The sequence below is a fragment of the Malassezia vespertilionis genome, chromosome 1, assembly GCF_029542925.1.
Source record: "Malassezia vespertilionis chromosome 1, complete sequence".
NCBI classification, from domain to species: Eukaryota; Fungi; Basidiomycota; class Malasseziomycetes; order Malasseziales; family Malasseziaceae; genus Malassezia; species Malassezia vespertilionis.
The window spans coordinates 314,970-332,215 of record NC_079247.1 but is presented as its reverse complement, the minus strand read 5'-3'; the positions used below and the strand labels follow the sequence as shown (position 1 = coordinate 332,215).

Genomic DNA, 17,246 nt, shown 5'->3' with positions numbered 1-17,246 from the left:
CCGCAGCAAGGAAGGTGAATCATTTGCAGACGACGATGGCATTGTGATAGCTACCATCGGCAACATACACCGCACAATGTGCTCTCGCTCTCGCTCTCCTTGTCCTCTGTACTCAGGGCACGAGCGACGAAAAACGCTGCGCGCGAAGCCCGGTTTGCTTACATGGGACACACCTCCACTACCCCGCCGCCAGCGTCCTAGGCCATGCGACAGTCCTGCGCGGCGCCGTATGCCACCAGGCTCGCGTGCCAGGTATAGAAGCCAATTTGCTATACCTACCAGAGGCTCACTGAGCTACAGACTATACAACTTTGCATTACCGCATCAAAAGAGGGTATTCATAGACACCTAGGGACCGTAGTGGTACGCGTCCGCATCGTACGGAGACATGCCGCTGTACAGATCGCGTGGTTCTGCATCAGGTGCAGGAATATGGTATTGACCATACTCCGCATCATCGGTGAGCGTGTGTGGCGCACCAAGCGAGACGGGCGCAGGCACCAGCGCACTGGTTGGTTGCTGCCTCGACGGCTCATGATGCGCTGAAAAGACGCCCGTACCCGAGCCCATCCCAGCAACGTTGTATTCTCCTTCATTGTGCGCCATAGGCGCCACAGGGGCCACATTGTGCACATACTCGCTCGGCGCTAGATAGCTCACTGGCTGGAGCGCCATGGCAGTCGCAGGCACATTGTACATGGACCCATTGTTGAACGAGCTCGCGGCCTTGATCGAGGGGTCTGGCATCGGGACATGCTGGTCGTGGAATGGCGACATGGCATCGTCCTCGTCCGAATCGCGGCCCATCTCAAAGCCTGCACCGCCGGTGCGACGCGCAGGCAGCGGCGCAATGGCAGGTGCAGTCGATTCCTGCTGGATTTCGGGCCACCGAATCTCGTCGTTTTTGTGGAACATGCGCTTGATATCCCAACCAAACACTTTGAAGAGGATAAAGAGGATAAGCGCAAGGAGCACGACACCACCGCCAACACACACACCGACAATCAGACCCGTGTGGTCGGTGCCGTTATCTTGCTTATCCGCATTCGCTTCTTGGGGATTGGTAGGCGGCGACTCTGTGACACTCGACTCGACTACAGAGATTGGAGAGTCCGAACGTGTCACGGTTGCTACGGCGCCCGTGGAAGAGGGCTCCGAAGTCGGCGTTGCACGCGATGAGCTCGCACCTTGGCGTGTCGAGCTTGTGGAGCTCCGAGTACTGGAGCTCCTCGTCTCTTCTGTACTGCTCGTCTGTTGCGAAGTGGAGCGTTGCGTGCTCGAAGCACTGTCGCCTGTGCGCGTCTGTGTCGACTCGGTGTCAAAGCTCGTTGAGCGCCGGCTATTCGCACCGCCTTCCATCTCCGAGGTGTGCGCGGAGTGTGTGCGCGTGGAATGGCCACTATCACCGGGCTGGGTATCGCGCATGGACGTAAACTCACCGCCCACGCCAGCGTTGCTGCGCTCAGGCGCGGGCCTGTTGATCGGCAGCGACGTGAACTCGCCGCCAACAAGAGAAGACAGAAAATCGGCCCCGTCCTGAAGCAGGTTTTCGCGTCGGTGCAGTATGGGGTGCCGTGCAACGCGTTTCATGTGGTGTGCATGTGCAGGCGTGGGTGCAGTCGGCGGCGCGTAGTGCGCCGCACAGACGGCCACGCCCAGCACTGCAATACATACAAGGGAGATTCTCATACTGTTAAGTATGCAGCACGGATGCCAGATCGTTCACCGGCAAAAACGGCTTCACAGTCCTGGCAAACCTACGATGAGGCTGTGAAAGAGAAGAGTGGGCGCGCTGCGACGTTTGCAAAGTGCTGCTAAAAAGGGGGTCACGGCTGGCGCGAGGGGTGCAGATGGATGCATGGGGTTGCAGGGGCGCATGTTTAGTCAGCAATCTTCAGTCTGTGCGCTTCAGCATGGCACAGCATGCGGGCGCGGTGGAGACTACGGGGTATCGTATAGGAGTGCGAAAGGAGCGCGCAACACGGCAGCCACACTGCTATGCACCGCATTTCTCTGTCATGCTCTCTTGCTGCTCCATAAATGTGCGCACACGTGCGTGCACCTTTTCCGTCCGCGGTACACGGAGATCCCCTTCGTCCAGCTCGAGATCCAGCTCGCGATCGCCGAGCTGCCCCCGGCGGAACTGCTCAATGACATACTCGGCTGCGAGACGCAAATTCACATCGCCGCCTTTCTGTCGTGCGCCGGGCGCACGCTCCGCAACACTCGAGAGAAAATCGTTGAGCGTGTCGGTCAAGTACGGCGGGCGCAGCAGTGCAGCATACGGCGGCCACTGTCTTGTCGCATGTTCGCGCGCAGCGTACATGTACCGCTGATTCATACGAAATAAGAGGTAGTCTGCAAGGGTTTGGGGGTCGAACAAGCTCTGTTTCATGCACCCCGCAATCGCCAATTTCAATGCGCGTTCAGGGCCGCCGTCCTCGGAGTTGCCGAGATGGGGGACCATGATTCCTGGCGTATCATAGACGTATACGGCGGGTGCCTGCTTTGCCTGCTGCTCGACCAAAGCCTTCATGTCAACGGGCGCGCCGCTGCGCTCGTACTCGGACAGCGACGGCGGTGCTGGCGTGATGCGTACTGTGCCCGTGACTTTGCGTGTGTGTCCAGGGTGTGGATGCGTCGATGCAGCGCTGCCCTTGCCCGTGCCGACGTGCCGCAGGGCGTTGAGGAGGGAGCTCTTTCCAACATTTGGCATTCCCACCACGAGCAGCCGCACGCCAGTTTCGGGGGTGGGCGTGTACCGCGCAGCACCGCTGAGCCGCGAGCGGCGGTAAAGCTGGCCCACACGACTCGCCGCGCGTGCCGCGGCGTGGCCGAGCAGCGCGGCACGCTCGCATACCCACTTGTACACACGCTCTACATCTTTCTTCATCCTTGTATCCACAAACATGGCGTGCTGGCCGTGCCCGTACGTTTCCAGTGCATCACAAAATGGCTTTGCAATGTGCGGATCGATCAGGTCGCGCTTTGCATACACGACAAGCCGGCGCGCCGCCCAGCCTGGTACACGTTTTCCAGGGCTGATACGCACACGCTCCTGCGCAGACGGCGCAGATTGCAGCAGCGACTCAAATACGGGATTGATGCTCGTGAGTGGAAGTCGCGCGTCGCGCACTTCGACCACCAGCGGCGGCGGTGTGCGTGCAAGCAACGAGGGGATCGAGCGCATCGCACGGTGCATGTGTCCAATGTACCATGACGGCACCGTAGCAGGGTATGCAAACGACGTACGCGGAGAGAATGCAGTGGCAGGAGAAGGAGCCAGTGCCTGCTCCGCTGCCTTCGCGGCCACACGCGCACCCGGCGCAATTCGCGGCATGGCAAGCAAGCAGGCGCCGCTTCATGTGGAGGCGTTCATGTGGAGGAGCGCGGCGTTGCCGCTTGGCTTGATGGATGCGGCGCCGCTACCTGCGGGAAGCGACGTGCAGCGCCGCACGCTATGGCGCGGCATACTTGTACTGCAGGACGGCACAAATATACCCGGAACTTCGATAGTGACGACAATGCGGCCATGGGACAAACACAATGACCCCGAGTGGCAGGCAGATGCAGAGCTTTGCCTTGCGCTTGAAATGGTGCGGCATCATGCGCTCTGCGTGCGTTTTGTAGAAGTGCGTGCGGATGGAGAGCATGCACATATACATGGCGCGTTGCCCGAGACTGGAGCGCAGTTTGCGTCGAGCGGCACGATCCAGATTGCGTTGGAGCATGCTCAGCCCATCACGACGGCCTACTTTGCGCGCATATTCGGAAATGGGCCAGTGGATGCCGAAGGACAGACTTGCGCTGCGCTACATGTGGTGTACGATCCGAATGTAACGGAGCATTCGCTTGTGGACAAGCCCGGCGCCGTCAGTAGCCCGGGTGTGCTGGAGTTTGTCGTGTTTGCTAGGCGTACGGAGGAAAGCGGTATGCTTGAGGTTATTGTTGGGCGCCGCATCGCGTGTGCACGCACGACACGCAGCACAAGCCGTGCCGAGGACTCGCTCCCACACCCGCACCCGCTTCCGCGCCCCGACGACCCACTTCCCCGCGCGTGGGAATCGAGCGACGGAGAACACGTCGGCGAGCTGGAGACGCGCACGACCGCGCTTGATGCGCGTGTGCGCAAGCGTGGAAGAGTTGATCCGCACGCATGGGTGCGTACCGCATATACCCCTGGCCGCCGTGGCGAGAAACGCGCGCGGCGAGATGCTCCCGCCGCGCCGCCCCCTCTGAAAGCCCCGGCGTACACGCCGATTTCTACCCTACTATCCACCGTGCCACCACAAGCGCATGTAGACCCCAACGTCGAGCAGGCGAACCGCGCCCTGATCAAGCGCCTCGTGCGCTACCAACTGACGGGCCGCGGCATGGAACGCGCCGAGCGCCATTACGAAGCGTGCTTTCAAGCAGCTTATTTCGGGACTTGCGTAGTATTCCGCCACACGATCGCGGCGTGTCCTCTTGAGCGCCGCGCCACCGCGCATGTCGTCGCGGCGCATCTTGGCATGTACGCCGACCCCACACAGCTCGTGCTCTGTGCGCCCAGTAGTCTTAGTCAGCAAAAGTGACCTTGTCTTCTTCCGCCATGGCGGATCGTGCGCCGGGCCTACGGCGCCTATCGCCCTACTGGTACGAGTATACTACGCGTGCCAAGACGCGGTGGTACGGGCGCCAAATCCTCGAAGTGTTCACGACCGAGTTTCGCGACCGGACGAAGGAATACTACACGTGGGCGATCCACAACGGCCTCTGCACCGTGAATGGCATGTGTGTAACACCGTCCTACCGTATCAGAAATAGCGACCTGATCGTGAACAAAGTGCACAGACACGAGCCAGCGGTTACCGATGTGCCGGTGCGCATCCTGCACCGCGACGATACCCAGGGCCGGATCGTGGTGGTGAAACCAGGCAGCATCCCCGTGCATGCGACAGGCCGCTACCACTACCACACGCTTGTGGAGATGGTCAAGCAGCAGACGGGTCTTCTTCACGTGTATACGAGCAATCGTCTAGATCGCCTTACCTCTGGGATCATGGTGTGCAGCACGACTAAAGCCGCGGCGTGTGCGCTCGGCAACGATTTCAACGCGGGCCTTGTGAACAAGGCGTACGTATGCCGCGTCCTCGGCCGCTTCCCCGACGATACAATCGACTGCCAGGAGCCAATTTTAGCCGTGGATCGACAGAGCGGCCTGAATATCGTGCACCCACGCGGCAAAGCGTGCCGCACGTTCTTTGCGCGCATCTCGTACGACCAGACGACCGATACCAGTGTGCTTTTGTGTCGTCCCGTCACGGGCCGAACGCATCAGATCCGTGTGCATGCCCAGTTTCTCGGCCACCCGATCACCAACGACCCGCTGTACAACCATCCGGTGTGGGACTCGGTCGATCGCGATATTCTCGCGTCTGCACAGCCGCGCCATTATGAGCGTGTCGGCGGCGAGACAGGCAATACAGAGATTGAGCGCGTGCTCACGGCACTCAAAGGAGCGCGCGACGATGCAGAGGGCTGGGCGCGCTGGCGCGACGATGTGCTCTACGGAACGCTGAACCGCGAAATGGGCTACGAGTCTGTTTTTGTGCCGGGCGCAAATGGCGAGCCTGCGCCGCCGCCGCCCGACGGCGTGGAGCCAGGGATGGATGCGGACGTGTGTTCGACGTGCCGCACTCCGTTGCTCACAGATCCCAAGCCAGAGGAGCTGTATATATATTTACACGCTGTCAAGTACTGGACAGATGCGTGGGTGTTTGAAGACGAGCTGCCGCCGTGGGCAGCCGCGGGCGCGGATCGCCGCCTTCCCGACTTGCCGCTTGTTCGACACACGCTCCAAACCGAGTCCAGAGCGCCATGTGCGGCGCTCAGTGTACCGCGCATTTCGCAGTGCGCCGTCGCGCCGATGCATACGCCTTCTCCTCTTGCACAGCCCATGCCATGCCTCACGCTCGACGTACCGCGCGGCCTTGAAGACGTAGCGCAGCGCGAGATCCTCCAACGACTCTCCCCTTTTGCGCTCGAGCGTAGCCCGCGGATTGAGACGGCGCTGCATTCCGGCACGCTGCTCGTGCGCGATCCTTTTACGAGTGCGTGTATCGGCGCAATGTATCTCGCTGCACACCTGCCCGTCGTGATGGGCGCATTGTATACCATAGCGCGCGCAAAACTGCCTCAGGACATGCTCACGGGTCTCTTTTGCGAGCGCACGGCCTCGCTGGGCAAGGGCGGCGCGGGCCATGAAAAAGACGCGCCGCTTTCTGCAAGCGAGCATGCTCTCCTGCATTTTGTGCAGCAGGTATGGGACGATGCCGCAGCGGGACGCCGCGCTGCACTCGATGCATGGCAGCAGCGCAAGCGCGGCACAATGTTCGCCGTTGTAGTCGATCGCAGCAGCTACGTATTTCCGACGCTGAGCACTAGCACACTGGAGCAATATCTTGCGCAAATTGTCCAGGTGTGGCTCGCGTCTGATAGTCGCGCATGGCACGTTGTGCCGCGCGCAAAGGCGGATCTGATCGTGAAGCTCACCTTGGCACCGCGCCTCGGCGCCAAAGCACCGCTGCATTCAGGGCCGCGTGCGACCCAAGGCAATGTCAGCGGCACCCTGCTCATTGGGCTTCACCTTCCCGTATCTCCAGCCGATCCAGTGCGCACCATGTCGACGCCTGCACAGACCAAAGAGGTCATGGCCCGAGCGCGTGCGGAAGCCGTTGCCGGGCTCTTGCCCTGGCTGCCCCACACCAAAGAGCTGGGAACCCTGCATAATGCCGATCCCTCTTTTGCACAAGCGCTTGCCTCGCAATGCGACGCGCGCGGCACGGGGTGCACCGTCGTCCAAGGCGACGCTTCTCCTGCACAGCTGCAAGGCGCTGTGGTCCAGCTTACGGAACGCTCCAAAGATATTCCCCATGCGGCGCTCTTCGACGTGGTGTTTCTACAAATTGAAACGCTTTACAATGCACTCGCTCCTGGCGCCTACGCCATCCTCCTTACCGCCGAGCCCAAGATAATGCAGCGGGCGCTCCGCGAGCTGGAAAACAAGGCACGGCGCGCGCAATGGCCCACGACGCTACGTCTCGTGCCTCTGGTGCAGAACAGCGAGGCGGGGGTTTTGCCTACGGAAGACGCATCGACGTGTGCAGACGCCGACGAAGAAGCACGTATGCGCGACGGCCTGCGCTCCTTCTTTTTCCACCACCACTTTCTTGCGTGCGTGCGCAGGGCGTGAGGCAGTGTATATGGAGGTGTGTACAGTAGAAGATAGCCAAAAGGCGAGCGTCACGTTTCGTCGCATCGATGCGGGCGGTTGCCGCGCCTAGAATGACTGCGCGGCGATGGCTGCATAGATTTGGCTCCGCTGCGCTATATTGTGCGGCAGCATATGCACTTCCCGCACCGGTGAGTGCTGTGTCAGAGCAGCGGCACCTGACGCGAGACGAGTTTGCGACGCAGTTGGAGGTCGCAAACTACATCACCGTCGCCGCGCTCACGCTTTACGCGTGGGAGTATCTGTGTACATTCCCACGCGAACTGACCATGTACCGCGCCAGCATGATTGTGCGCCCACAAGTAATTCTCTTCCTCTTGATCCGGTACAGTACCGTGCCGGCGGTCGTCGTGCCGTCGTACAGTCTCTGGAAACGGTTCACCGACTCGTCGCAGTGTATCCCGCACGAGCAAGAGACCGTCGCTGTCGTGCAGTTTATTGTCTCTGCGACGCTGTCATGGCGCACGATCGCGATATGGCGACGCAAGATGTGGGTCGTTGTCTTTTTAATCGCCTTTTCCCTCGCCGTGTTTGGCGCGAGTTTGGGCCTCTTGTATTTTAGCGAAGACTCGCTCATTCTTACCGGCTCGTGCCGGCCTGCGCCGAAAGAAGGGAAAGATGGCGTGAACACCATCCAGTGGTTCTATCTAACCTGTCTTATTTTTGACACCGTCACCCTCGGTCTCTCCTCCTACAAGCTCTGGGTCTACTCTGCGATGGGCCGCGAGATTAACAAACCCGTATTTACAGATCCATTTGAACAGCACCGCTCCATGCTGGAAAGCGAGCGCAAGCGGCGGGGGTCTGCCTCTGCCATCGTCCACCGCGTCAATTCCGCCGCGACACTGCCCTACCGTGCACTGCGCGACATTTATCTATGGTGGGCTACGCTCACTCCTTTGCTTGCACGCCTGTTTGCAAACGGCCTCGTCTACTTTCTCGTTGCCACCGCGTTCAACGTCGCCAACTTTATTCTCGAAGCGCTCAACTCCATTCACAGCAAGAGTTTCCTCACCCTATGGCCCGCGCTCATGTGTGTCTTGTGCCAACGGATGCTGCTCACCGAATTCGACGCGGTATGGACGCCGTACGATCCATACTTGGAACACCCAGGGCGCGAGCTCGTCGACCGCGTCGTGCCAAACAAGGCGGCGCCACGCGTCTCCGAGATTGACCGCTTCCACAGCTTCGTCACCGCCCTTGAGCAGCGCCGCGACGAGCGCCAGGAGGGCTCCTGCGTCCAGTTTGCAAACCTCGAAAAGACAGACCCAGAAGCGGCACACCCGCCCGAGCGGGGGCCGCCGTCCGAGTTTGCTCCCAGCGACGTCTCGCCCTGCGGCAGCACTCGCAATTCGCGCGCGCACGTTTTTCAGATGGCCCACGTGCCTCCTTCACCACTCCCCGCGCTCTCCTCAGCGCAAGCACAGCTGGCTGTGCGCATGGCAGGGCTACGCCCCCACGATACCCATCCTGTAGATATACCGTAACGACTTGGTATCTAATGCAATACATGACCTAGGCACTATTCGTCACGCTCATCGCCCCAGCGCTTTGCCCTGCAGACTCTCCCGGAAGAATCCGTTCTCTCTTTCCTTCGTGCGTGGCTGCAAACGCAGCAAGCCTGTCGGCGGTGGCGTGGACGGGCGGATCGCGGGGGTGCGTAAAGACGCAGTCGAAGCGTTTACATGCATCGCCGTAGCGACACACGGTCTTGCTGCGGGGGGGATGTGTATAGTGGCAGTCGGGGCGTGTGCACTGCGTACTGAATCGGCACGGACCTTGTGTGGCGGCGGGCGCTGCCGTGAGACGGCCGCTGTCGTCGTAGTGTGTGTAGGTGCACCCAGGATTAAGGCACTGTTGCTGGAAGCGGCACCGCGCGGCGGGCGGCGGTGGCGCGACACCTTTGGCCTTGATCAGCGTCACGGAAGGGCTCACATGGCTCTTGACGCATTCGCGGTGCGTGCATGCATCGCCGTTCTCACACGCTTCTTCGCTCAGCACAAGCGCACGCTCGTCGAGTGCGTTGCCAGCATTCGCGGGCGTGGGGTGGCTATAGACACAGAGGGGATTCGTGCAGTGTACTGAATAGCGGCACAGTGCACGCTGTTCGGGCCTGCTTGGGAACGCTGCCATGTCGCGTGGCACGTTAGTCACCGTTGGATGTAAATCCACCGGGGGATTGTTCGGCATCATCGGGTCGAGGCGCGTAAAGAGAGAAGGGCCGCCCATGGCGGCCATCATCTCGGAGAATGGTGGCATGCCTTCAGGGACGAACGGCATGGCGTGCGGATCCGGCACGCCAGCGCGCCCAAAGATGCTCAGCTGCGCTGGCATGGCATCGCTGTGCATACCCCGCTCTATTTTTGCGTTACGACGTCCTTTTGCAGGGAACAATTCCCTCTCATGATGAAGGCTGCGTTCCGCGCCGCGCTCCGCGCGTGCGGGTCGCGCAGTGTCGTTCCAGCGTGCTCGTGTGCGTTCCTTGAATTCCGCATCCTGCATCTGCGACGGCGAGCGCGCACGGGGTGATGCAGCGCGCATGTCCGCCTGTGATTCGCGCGCCGCTGCCTCTGCACGCGCCCAAATTTGCGCCGGAACAGAGGCATCCAGCTCGCCACCAACGAGCTCGCGCAGCTCCTCCGCGATGGCGTCCATGCTTTTGCTGTTTGCAATCATAACAGTGACGTATTCGGCCATGACCTGGTCATCATTCGATGCCATATCATGCGCAATCAGCACGCCTTGAACGGCATCCTGTACGCGCGACGCAGCCGCGGTGCCCAGCTCAATTGGCAGTACCATGACGACACACGACCAGCAGCGGCGCGGCCGTCGGTGCATTGTCACGTGATATAGAAGCATACGGCGCGCGGCGCTCGCTGCGCCTTGGCAGCATGGTATGTAGCCGTGACGCTAACAACAGCTTCCATTGACGCTGCTCAATGCAGCTGTGAACAAACCAGTTGTACGTTGGATGCACTCTGACAGCAGCTTGTGGAGCTGAAAAATGGCGAAACATTCAACGGGCATTTGACTGCGTGCGACAACTTTATGAACGTCATGCTGCGCGATGTGTATCAGACGAGTGCGGTACGTCAAAAAGCGAAACTAACGACAGAGCGGCGAGCAATTCTGGAAGATGAACGAATGCTATGTCAAGGGAAGCACGGTACGTACGCCATAAGACTTACGCAGATCAAATACTGCCGCGTCGCCGACGCACTGATCGACGCCGTGAAGGAATCCGAGGAGCATGCACGCAAACAGCGACAGTCTGCAGGAAGCGGGCGTGGCCGCGGCGACATGGGCCGCGGCCGCAACGATGGACGCGGGCGTGGGCGCAATCCGCGCACACAGCGTGTATAGCACTATGTAGCTACAACTCGTCCTTTCCCTGCGAAGCGCGCAGTGATTTCATACGTGGCCCTTGGATATCGAGAAGCTCGACATCGAACACGAGCGCCGCGTCCGGGGGGATCACGTCGCCTGCGCCGACAGGGCCGTACGCCAAGTCCGATGGAATCTTTAGGCGGCGCTTCTCCCCGATGCACATGTCGCGCAGCCCGAAATCCCAGCCTTTGATGACGTGCCCAACACCCATCTCAAAGTCCTACAGTCAGTATACATCGCGCACGCACAAAGGGCTTGCCGCGATCGTACGAAGCGTCAAACTTTGTCCCATCCCAAAGGCGGCCCGTGTAGTGCATCAACAGCGTATCGCCGTTCTGCGACTTGTATGGGCACTCAGCGACACTGTGCGTAACACCGATCTGCAGTTCCTTAGGCGGCGCCTTGGCCAGCACGGGCAGCACAAAGAGCAAAAGCGACGTCGCAAACACACGCATGGAAGTAGATGTGGAGGTCTATCTACGGCAGCTCGTCGAGCGCAGCGGCGAGGAGCGGCTCGAGCTGGTCGAGTTCCAAGGCCAGACGCAAGCCTACCCCGCTGGGCGTCCGGTGCTGAGGAAAAAATACTATTAAATGGCTTGGCGCGCGCACTGTGAGCTGCGCAGCCAAGGTTTCAGATCGGTATACGAGGACAAGCCCGCCCGTTGTAGGCTCCGTTGCGTCAGGATCCTCGGCCAGATCCACAAGGGAGGTAATCCACGCTTGCATGTCCACAATCATCTCGTATGGCTTCCACTGGTATGTTGCACGTGTGCCAACCACACGGTCAAGGACGGTGCGCAGGCGCGCAAGGTAGAGGGTATATTTGTACAGCTCCCACACAGGGCCTGTCACATTCGCGCGCGGCTCTGCAGCACGCGCTTGGTCGACTTGCGCGGCGCGCAGCCTGGTCGAGTGCAAGGACCAGCTACGAAGCATGCGCAGTCGGAGCACGGCAAGCAGCAGGGACGGCAGCGGCGACGTCTGCACGCCCGGCGCGAGCGGCGCATCGTGCTCGACCAGCTCGATGCGCACATCGAGCTCGGTGGAAAGCGGAAGAAGGACGCTCGACTCGCTCACTATGCGAGCAAACACTGGTGCCAGCACACCAGATTGTGCGGCAAGCTCGCGAAAAAGCTCGGTGTCCACAGCGTCCATTTGTGCGTCGTACAGTTGCGCATCGAGCGAGGCGTGCTCGTCGAGGGGCGCATCGCGTAAACTGCTCCATACCTGCGCGTCTTGGCCGTGCGAGTGAAAGGATACGCGCAGGCGACGACGTGTCCTGTCAGGAAACGCCAAGCGTGCGCGCTGCGCCCCTTGGGCATCTGCCCAGTACGCCATTGTGCGCTGCAAAAGCTCGACAGGCGCCTCGGCAGGGCCGTACCCAATCCATGCATCGCGCGCGCCTTCTTCATTCAGCGCGCCGTCACCGTGCAAGACGGGAATACCAAAGCCCTGCAGCGCATCCTTGCGTGCACCTACATCGAAGCGCTCAATATCAAGCAATGGACGGCCGGGCGTCAGTTTCCAGCCGCGCTTCTGTATGTCGCGCAGCGCTTGCCAGCGCGCTTTTTCCGGCGCGGCACACTGCACTAGCTGTGCGCTGCCCTGCTCCAGGACAGACGCAGCGGTCTGGAGCGACTGCACCTTCATCTCAAGCACAGCCTTCTTGGCGTGTGCCGTGGGCGAAGAAATGCGCACGCCCTCCTCTTCCTCGCTGCGCTGCAGGCGCGAAAGGGCAATCGCTTGCGGCTCGAGAAAATAGTCTGGCTGTGCGGCGAGCACAGCAGTGTTGGATGCGCCGCTTGCAGCGCGTGCGTTGTGAATCAGCATCCCAAGCAGGTTTTGCGCCTGCTCTGCATTAAACAGCGCACTTTCAAGCTGGTGGAGTAGCGTATCGCGGAAGGGGAAAAATTCCTGTTCGGAAATCCGGCCGGTGCGCTCTTCCGGTGCGCTGGGCGCGGGTGTGGCCTCGGGTGCGTCGAGTGAGCGCAGCTGCTCGAACAGCGGTGCCTCTGCCTCCTCGCACTCGTCCACAAGGTGCGCCGAGCGCACCTTTTTAAACTCGCCGCGCTCGGCCCAAAGTCGCATTCGTTGCGCACGCGCCGCGTCTTGCGGCGTCGAACGCGGCACAAACACACGCCCGCCATCGGCCTGTACATCTAGCAGTGCTTGCTTGCGCTCTAGCAGTGAATGTAGCGCATCGCCTTCGTCGCTAAGCCGTGCGTGCAACACACGCTCCAACGCCAGCGCAGGATCCGCCATGGTGGCGTGGCGCATTCCACGTGATCAAGTGGAGCGCGGCGCAGGGCGAGTCAGACGCTTTCGAGGCATGACCATCCAAGGTTTCAACGTCGCTGCGTGGGACCTAGCTAAGGCGCACAAGCCAGAGCACTTTGTCCTGGACAGGGTTGTGCGCCCAAATATCCTCTCGCTTAAACCGTACCGGTGCGCGCGCGATGACTACCAAGAAGGCGTCCTGTTGGACGCCAATGAAAATGCGCTCGGCCCGTCCCTTGGCGAGCAGCGCATAAATTCATTTCTGGACCTGCACCGGTACCCAGATCCCGGCTTGTTTGGCACACGCGCAGCTGTTACTGCGCTGCGTCACCTGCCCGACCCTGCGTACACGTTCCTGGGCGTCGGCTCCGACGAGGTGATCGACCTGCTGCAGCGCTGCTTTGCGCGTCCAGGAAAAGAAAAGATCCTCATATGCCCGCCGACGTATGGAATGTACAGCGTGTGCGCTGCTGTCAACGACCTCGACATTGTCCAGATCCCTTTACTCACCCAAGAGGGCAAATTTGCGCTGGATACGCCAGCGGTGCTCGCCGCGCTGGAAGCCGACCCCTCGATCCGTCTCGTGTTTATCTGCTCGCCCGGAAATCCTACAGGAACGCTCATCTCACTTGAGGATGTGCGTGCAGTGCTGGATTGCGCCGCATTTGAGGGCCTTGTCGTTGTCGACGAGGCGTACATCGACTTTGCTCTCGCCGAGCAAACCCAAGGCAAGAAGCACGGCAACGAGCCCATCTCGGCTATCGAGCTTGTGCCAGAGTACGAGAATTTAGTAGTGTCGCAAACGCTGAGCAAGTCGTTTGGGCTTGCAGGGATCCGCATGGGCCTCGCATTTTCCCAGCCCCGCGTAATCCAAGTGATGAACAATACCAAGGCGCCATACTCCATCTCGACACCGACCGCCTTCTATGCATCCCAAGCACTGTCCGAATCTGGGCTCAGCATGATGCGCACCAATGTCGACACGCTCGTGGCAAACCGCAACGCACTCTTGCAGGCCCTGGCGACAATCCCAGCGCTTGGCGCCGTGCTCGGCGCCAACGACGCCAACTTTGTGCTTGTCCCGGTGCTCGACGCGCCGCACGGAAAGCCAGATAGCCAACGCGCAGCACAGGTGTACAAGAACATGGCCGAACACAGCGGCGTCGTCGTGCGCGATCGGAGCAAGGAGCTCGGCTGCGCTGGATGCCTGCGCATCTCTGTCGGCACGGCGGAGGAAAATGAGCAGTGCATTGCATTGCTGCGCGCACAGCTTGCATAGATACACATTGGAATACATACTACAGATCTAGCTACACCTTCCATTCATGCCATGAGCGCCTGCTCCGCGCGGCGCATCTCGACCTCGGTTTGCAGCGTCTCGTACGCTTCCTGTGCCGCTCGCCGCTCTTCATCCAGCGCTTTGAATTCGCGCTGTGCGACGCCTTCGCCAATCTGGAGCTGCGTGACGGCCTCCTTGATCCGGTCGAGCCTGTCTGTCGCAGCGGCTTCCTCGCCCAGGGCAAGACGTGCAAACGCAGTATGCCGTATGCGCGCCTCGGCCAATTCCGCCGCAGCTTGGGTAATCTTGCCAGCGAGCGTCTTAGAGCGCGCTTGGTACCCACCCAGCAGTTTTTCAAGCGTCTTTTCGCCTTTGGCCGCGGCGCTCGCCTCGGATTCCATCACGGCACGCTCATGTGCAAGGAGCGCAGCTTTGCCATGCACAATCGCACGCTCGTCCATCGTGTCTTTTGGTACCCAAGCTTGGTGCTCGACGCTCCATGCAGTAGCAGCGCGTGCATCCTTTAATGCCTTGGCAAGCGCTGCATCCTCCGTCTCTAGCTGTGCGCTGAGCAGCGGCCGAAGCGCATTGGGGCGGGCGCCGGGAAAGCCAAGCGAGGCGGCAAGCTCAGCATGCGTCTGTGTGCGCGCCTCGTCAAGAAGGCTATCTGGAAGCACGGGAAGCGCGCTCTTTGCTACACCGTGGCGCGCGCCAGGGAGGGGAAATGTACGTGCATCGTCCTGGATGAGCGCGACGATTTCCTCATCGACGAGCTTTTGTGCCGGATCGTGCGAACAGAATGCTGCAAATGCGTCGGCAAGGTGCGGATCGACTTGGACAGGGCGCGGAAGTCCTTGCTGGACGACTTGTGTGCGGCGCTTAAATGCACGTTCCGCTTCTTCTTGTGCAGCTTGTGCAAGGCGCTCGTCGCGCACCGCTGCATCTTCCACAAGAGGCGACGGCGACGGCGACGGCAACGTCTCAACGTGCGGCGCACCGTCGACGACCACCTCAAAATCATTTTTGGGCACTGGCAGCGATTGCAGGCCCGAAAGCAGCTCGCTCTTTGCCGCGCGCAATAGCTCTTTTTCGGACCGCGGCGTGGCGGGAACCTCGGTGTTGATCCCGAGCGAGTCGCGCAGCGGCGTCGGCGTCGGCATCGCATCTGTACGAGGGGTATGCAAGACGTGGCTCTCGACGACGCTGGGCCCCACTTGGTCGCCCAAAAGCGGCGTTTGCGTCTCGGTTCGCTTGCGCAGCGCCGTTGCCTCGCGCAGAATCGCGTCAGTGTTTGCCGTCGGTGGCCGCATTTCTCTGGGCCGATCGAGCGTGGGATATTCGTTCAAGAGACCCTCTGTTGCTGCACCTTCGTCGGCCTCGACAAGTGCGCGCGCTTCCTGCCCCGCGTGCCCCAATTTGACAATCTGCTCGAGCTCTTGCTCGCTCACCTGTGCCTCCGGGAGCATCATCTTGCGGCGCTTCGAGACCTGGTCGGCCTCGCGCATTTTTCGCAGCGCGTCTTCGTGTCGCTGTGGTTTTGACTCGTTAGCCGCGCGCCGCTCGTCGCGTTTTCGCTTGTCCGTCTCGGGATCAGGACGGCCACCCGTCTCCATCGCGCGGATGGTGCGTCCAAGCGGCGCTTCGTATGTGCGCGCAGCCTCTTCCGCGGTATTGTAAAAGCCCAGAGCGGGCTTCTTTTCAAACGGAATCTCTACATTGTAATCCATCCCTTGCTTCTTGTCTTTGCCACGCGAGAAAATGCCCGCGACGCGAAGCTCGCGCCGTTTCTGCAGCATTGCCAGGCGCCGCGCCTCTTCCAGTGCACGCTCACGCGCCTTGCGCTTCGCCTTTTTGCCTTCGGTATTTGCGAGGCGCGCACGCGCCTCGGACAGCATTTCCTTCTCCTCTTCGTCCATGTCGACAGGGTCTGGCTGTGCGGGCTTCGTCTCGGGGTCCGGATCAATCTCACCAGGCCGCAAACGGCGCACGTCGTCTGCGCTCGGCGCGGCCTCGGCGCCGGGACCGACCATGTTCAGACCGTCGTTGTCGAGCGCCTCTGCATCGTCCAACAGCTGCTGATAACGCTCCAAGCACTGTGTCGCCGTTCTCCCGACTATCGGAGCAATTGTGCGCCACTGTGTTGGCATCAGCTTTGCCAAGTGCAGCAGTTTCTCGTCCTCCTCTTTGGACCATTCGATTTTTTTAATCGAGGGGTCGAGCCACTCGTACCAGCGCGCCTTGCATTGCTTCGGCGTCTTGCGCACCAGTAGCGACGAGATACGTGCCCACTGATTCTTGCCGTACTTGCTCACGGCGGCCTTGAGAATCTCATCTTCCGTATTCTTCCATACTCCGCCTTTCACAATTACACGCACCATCGCAGGGGCAAGGAGCCGCGGCCGCGGCGTGGCTTTTATTCACGTGATTACGGGCACATACCACCTTCGCCGCGCCATGAACGATCCGCGGCGTGTGTGCCGAGTCCAGTTGCCGACGCTCCCTCCCGCGCTGCGCGCAAACAAACGTGCGCTTGGCGTGTACATTGCGGGCGCTGTATTTGCTACTGGCTGGTGGCTTTTCTTCGATGCGTGCGTGCGCTCGCACACGCTGCACAAGCAGCCCACCAGCCCCGACAAGCCGTACGATCCACCGGGCGTAGCGATCAAGTTTGACGACTGGATTCCGGGAATAAGCACCACGATCGGACTGGTGATTGTAAATTTGGTGAATAAGCAGCATCTCCTGGACGAGAACGGCGGACTGGGCGCCAACGTGCCCTGGAACGACGATCCGATCATGTGGCGCACGCGCATGTGGCTCTTTATCGGCTTTGCCTTTTTGGCTGGCGGTATGGCCGGCAGCGTTGCGCTGATGATTATCAAGTATATGCTCAATGTCCAGGCCGAGGGGTACTTGGAATTTGGGCTCGCGAGCATTTTGCAAAATGTGCTGCTTATGCTCTGTGTCGTGCTGCTCTGGTTCAGCCAGCGCGTTGAAAGCGAATATGAATACAATTTAACCTTGTAA

The 17,246-nt window shown here is 60.5% G+C and overlaps 12 protein-coding genes across 12 annotated transcripts; 6 read left to right on the top strand and 6 right to left on the bottom strand.

Annotated features, from left to right (window-relative positions):
* Positions 1-348: 348 nt before the first annotated feature.
* On the bottom strand, positions 349-1,689 carry MVES1_000197 (uncharacterized protein; the record flags this gene model as incomplete). Its single annotated transcript, XM_056205059.1, has 1 exon — positions 349-1,689. One exon carries the CDS (start codon positions 1,687-1,689, stop codon positions 349-351), a length of 1,341 nt encoding a protein of 446 aa, XP_056061034.1.
* Positions 1,690-1,996: 307 nt separating this feature from the next.
* On the bottom strand, positions 1,997-3,340 carry mtg1 (Mitochondrial GTPase 1; the record flags this gene model as incomplete). Its single annotated transcript, XM_056205058.1, has 1 exon — positions 1,997-3,340. The coding sequence occupies one exon, from the start codon at positions 3,338-3,340 to the stop codon at positions 1,997-1,999; it is 1,344 nt and encodes a 447-aa protein (XP_056061033.1).
* A 70-nt stretch (positions 3,341-3,410) lies between these two features.
* On the top strand, positions 3,411-4,574 carry MVES1_000195 (uncharacterized protein; the record flags this gene model as incomplete). Its single annotated transcript, XM_056205057.1, has 1 exon — positions 3,411-4,574. One exon carries the CDS (start codon positions 3,411-3,413, stop codon positions 4,572-4,574), a length of 1,164 nt encoding a protein of 387 aa, XP_056061032.1.
* A 17-nt stretch (positions 4,575-4,591) lies between these two features.
* On the top strand, positions 4,592-7,234 carry MVES1_000194 (uncharacterized protein; the record flags this gene model as incomplete). The annotated part of the gene is made up of 1 exon (XM_056205056.1): positions 4,592-7,234. One exon carries the CDS (start codon positions 4,592-4,594, stop codon positions 7,232-7,234), a length of 2,643 nt encoding a protein of 880 aa, XP_056061031.1.
* Positions 7,235-7,326: 92 nt separating this feature from the next.
* Positions 7,327-8,760, top strand: MVES1_000193 (uncharacterized protein; the record flags this gene model as incomplete). Its single annotated transcript, XM_056205055.1, has 1 exon — positions 7,327-8,760. One exon carries the CDS (start codon positions 7,327-7,329, stop codon positions 8,758-8,760), a length of 1,434 nt encoding a protein of 477 aa, XP_056061030.1.
* Positions 8,761-8,788: 28 nt separating this feature from the next.
* NAB2 (mRNA-binding protein nab2) lies at positions 8,789-10,075 on the bottom strand (the record flags this gene model as incomplete). The annotated part of the gene is made up of 1 exon (XM_056205054.1): positions 8,789-10,075. The coding sequence occupies one exon, from the start codon at positions 10,073-10,075 to the stop codon at positions 8,789-8,791; it is 1,287 nt and encodes a 428-aa protein (XP_056061029.1).
* A 92-nt stretch (positions 10,076-10,167) lies between these two features.
* On the top strand, positions 10,168-10,639 carry MVES1_000191 (uncharacterized protein; the record flags this gene model as incomplete). The annotated part of the gene is made up of 4 exons (XM_056205053.1): positions 10,168-10,170; positions 10,197-10,238; positions 10,265-10,363; positions 10,469-10,639. The coding sequence occupies 4 exons, from the start codon at positions 10,168-10,170 to the stop codon at positions 10,637-10,639; spliced, it is 315 nt and encodes a 104-aa protein (XP_056061028.1).
* Positions 10,640-10,649: 10 nt separating this feature from the next.
* On the bottom strand, positions 10,650-11,118 carry FPR2 (peptidylprolyl isomerase; the record flags this gene model as incomplete). Its single annotated transcript, XM_056205052.1, has 2 exons — positions 10,650-10,883; positions 10,912-11,118. 2 exons carry the CDS (start codon positions 11,116-11,118, stop codon positions 10,650-10,652), a joined length of 441 nt encoding a protein of 146 aa, XP_056061027.1.
* A 22-nt stretch (positions 11,119-11,140) lies between these two features.
* On the bottom strand, positions 11,141-12,925 carry MVES1_000189 (uncharacterized protein; the record flags this gene model as incomplete). Its single annotated transcript, XM_056205051.1, has 1 exon — positions 11,141-12,925. The coding sequence occupies one exon, from the start codon at positions 12,923-12,925 to the stop codon at positions 11,141-11,143; it is 1,785 nt and encodes a 594-aa protein (XP_056061026.1).
* Positions 12,926-12,992: 67 nt separating this feature from the next.
* HIS5 (histidinol-phosphate transaminase) lies at positions 12,993-14,219 on the top strand (the record flags this gene model as incomplete). Its single annotated transcript, XM_056205050.1, has 1 exon — positions 12,993-14,219. The coding sequence occupies one exon, from the start codon at positions 12,993-12,995 to the stop codon at positions 14,217-14,219; it is 1,227 nt and encodes a 408-aa protein (XP_056061025.1).
* A 44-nt stretch (positions 14,220-14,263) lies between these two features.
* CEF1 (Pre-mRNA-splicing factor cef1) lies at positions 14,264-16,597 on the bottom strand (the record flags this gene model as incomplete). Its single annotated transcript, XM_056205049.1, has 1 exon — positions 14,264-16,597. The coding sequence occupies one exon, from the start codon at positions 16,595-16,597 to the stop codon at positions 14,264-14,266; it is 2,334 nt and encodes a 777-aa protein (XP_056061024.1).
* A 76-nt stretch (positions 16,598-16,673) lies between these two features.
* On the top strand, positions 16,674-17,246 carry VPS68 (Vacuolar protein sorting-associated protein 68; the record flags this gene model as incomplete). The annotated part of the gene is made up of 1 exon (XM_056205048.1): positions 16,674-17,246. The coding sequence occupies one exon, from the start codon at positions 16,674-16,676 to the stop codon at positions 17,244-17,246; it is 573 nt and encodes a 190-aa protein (XP_056061023.1).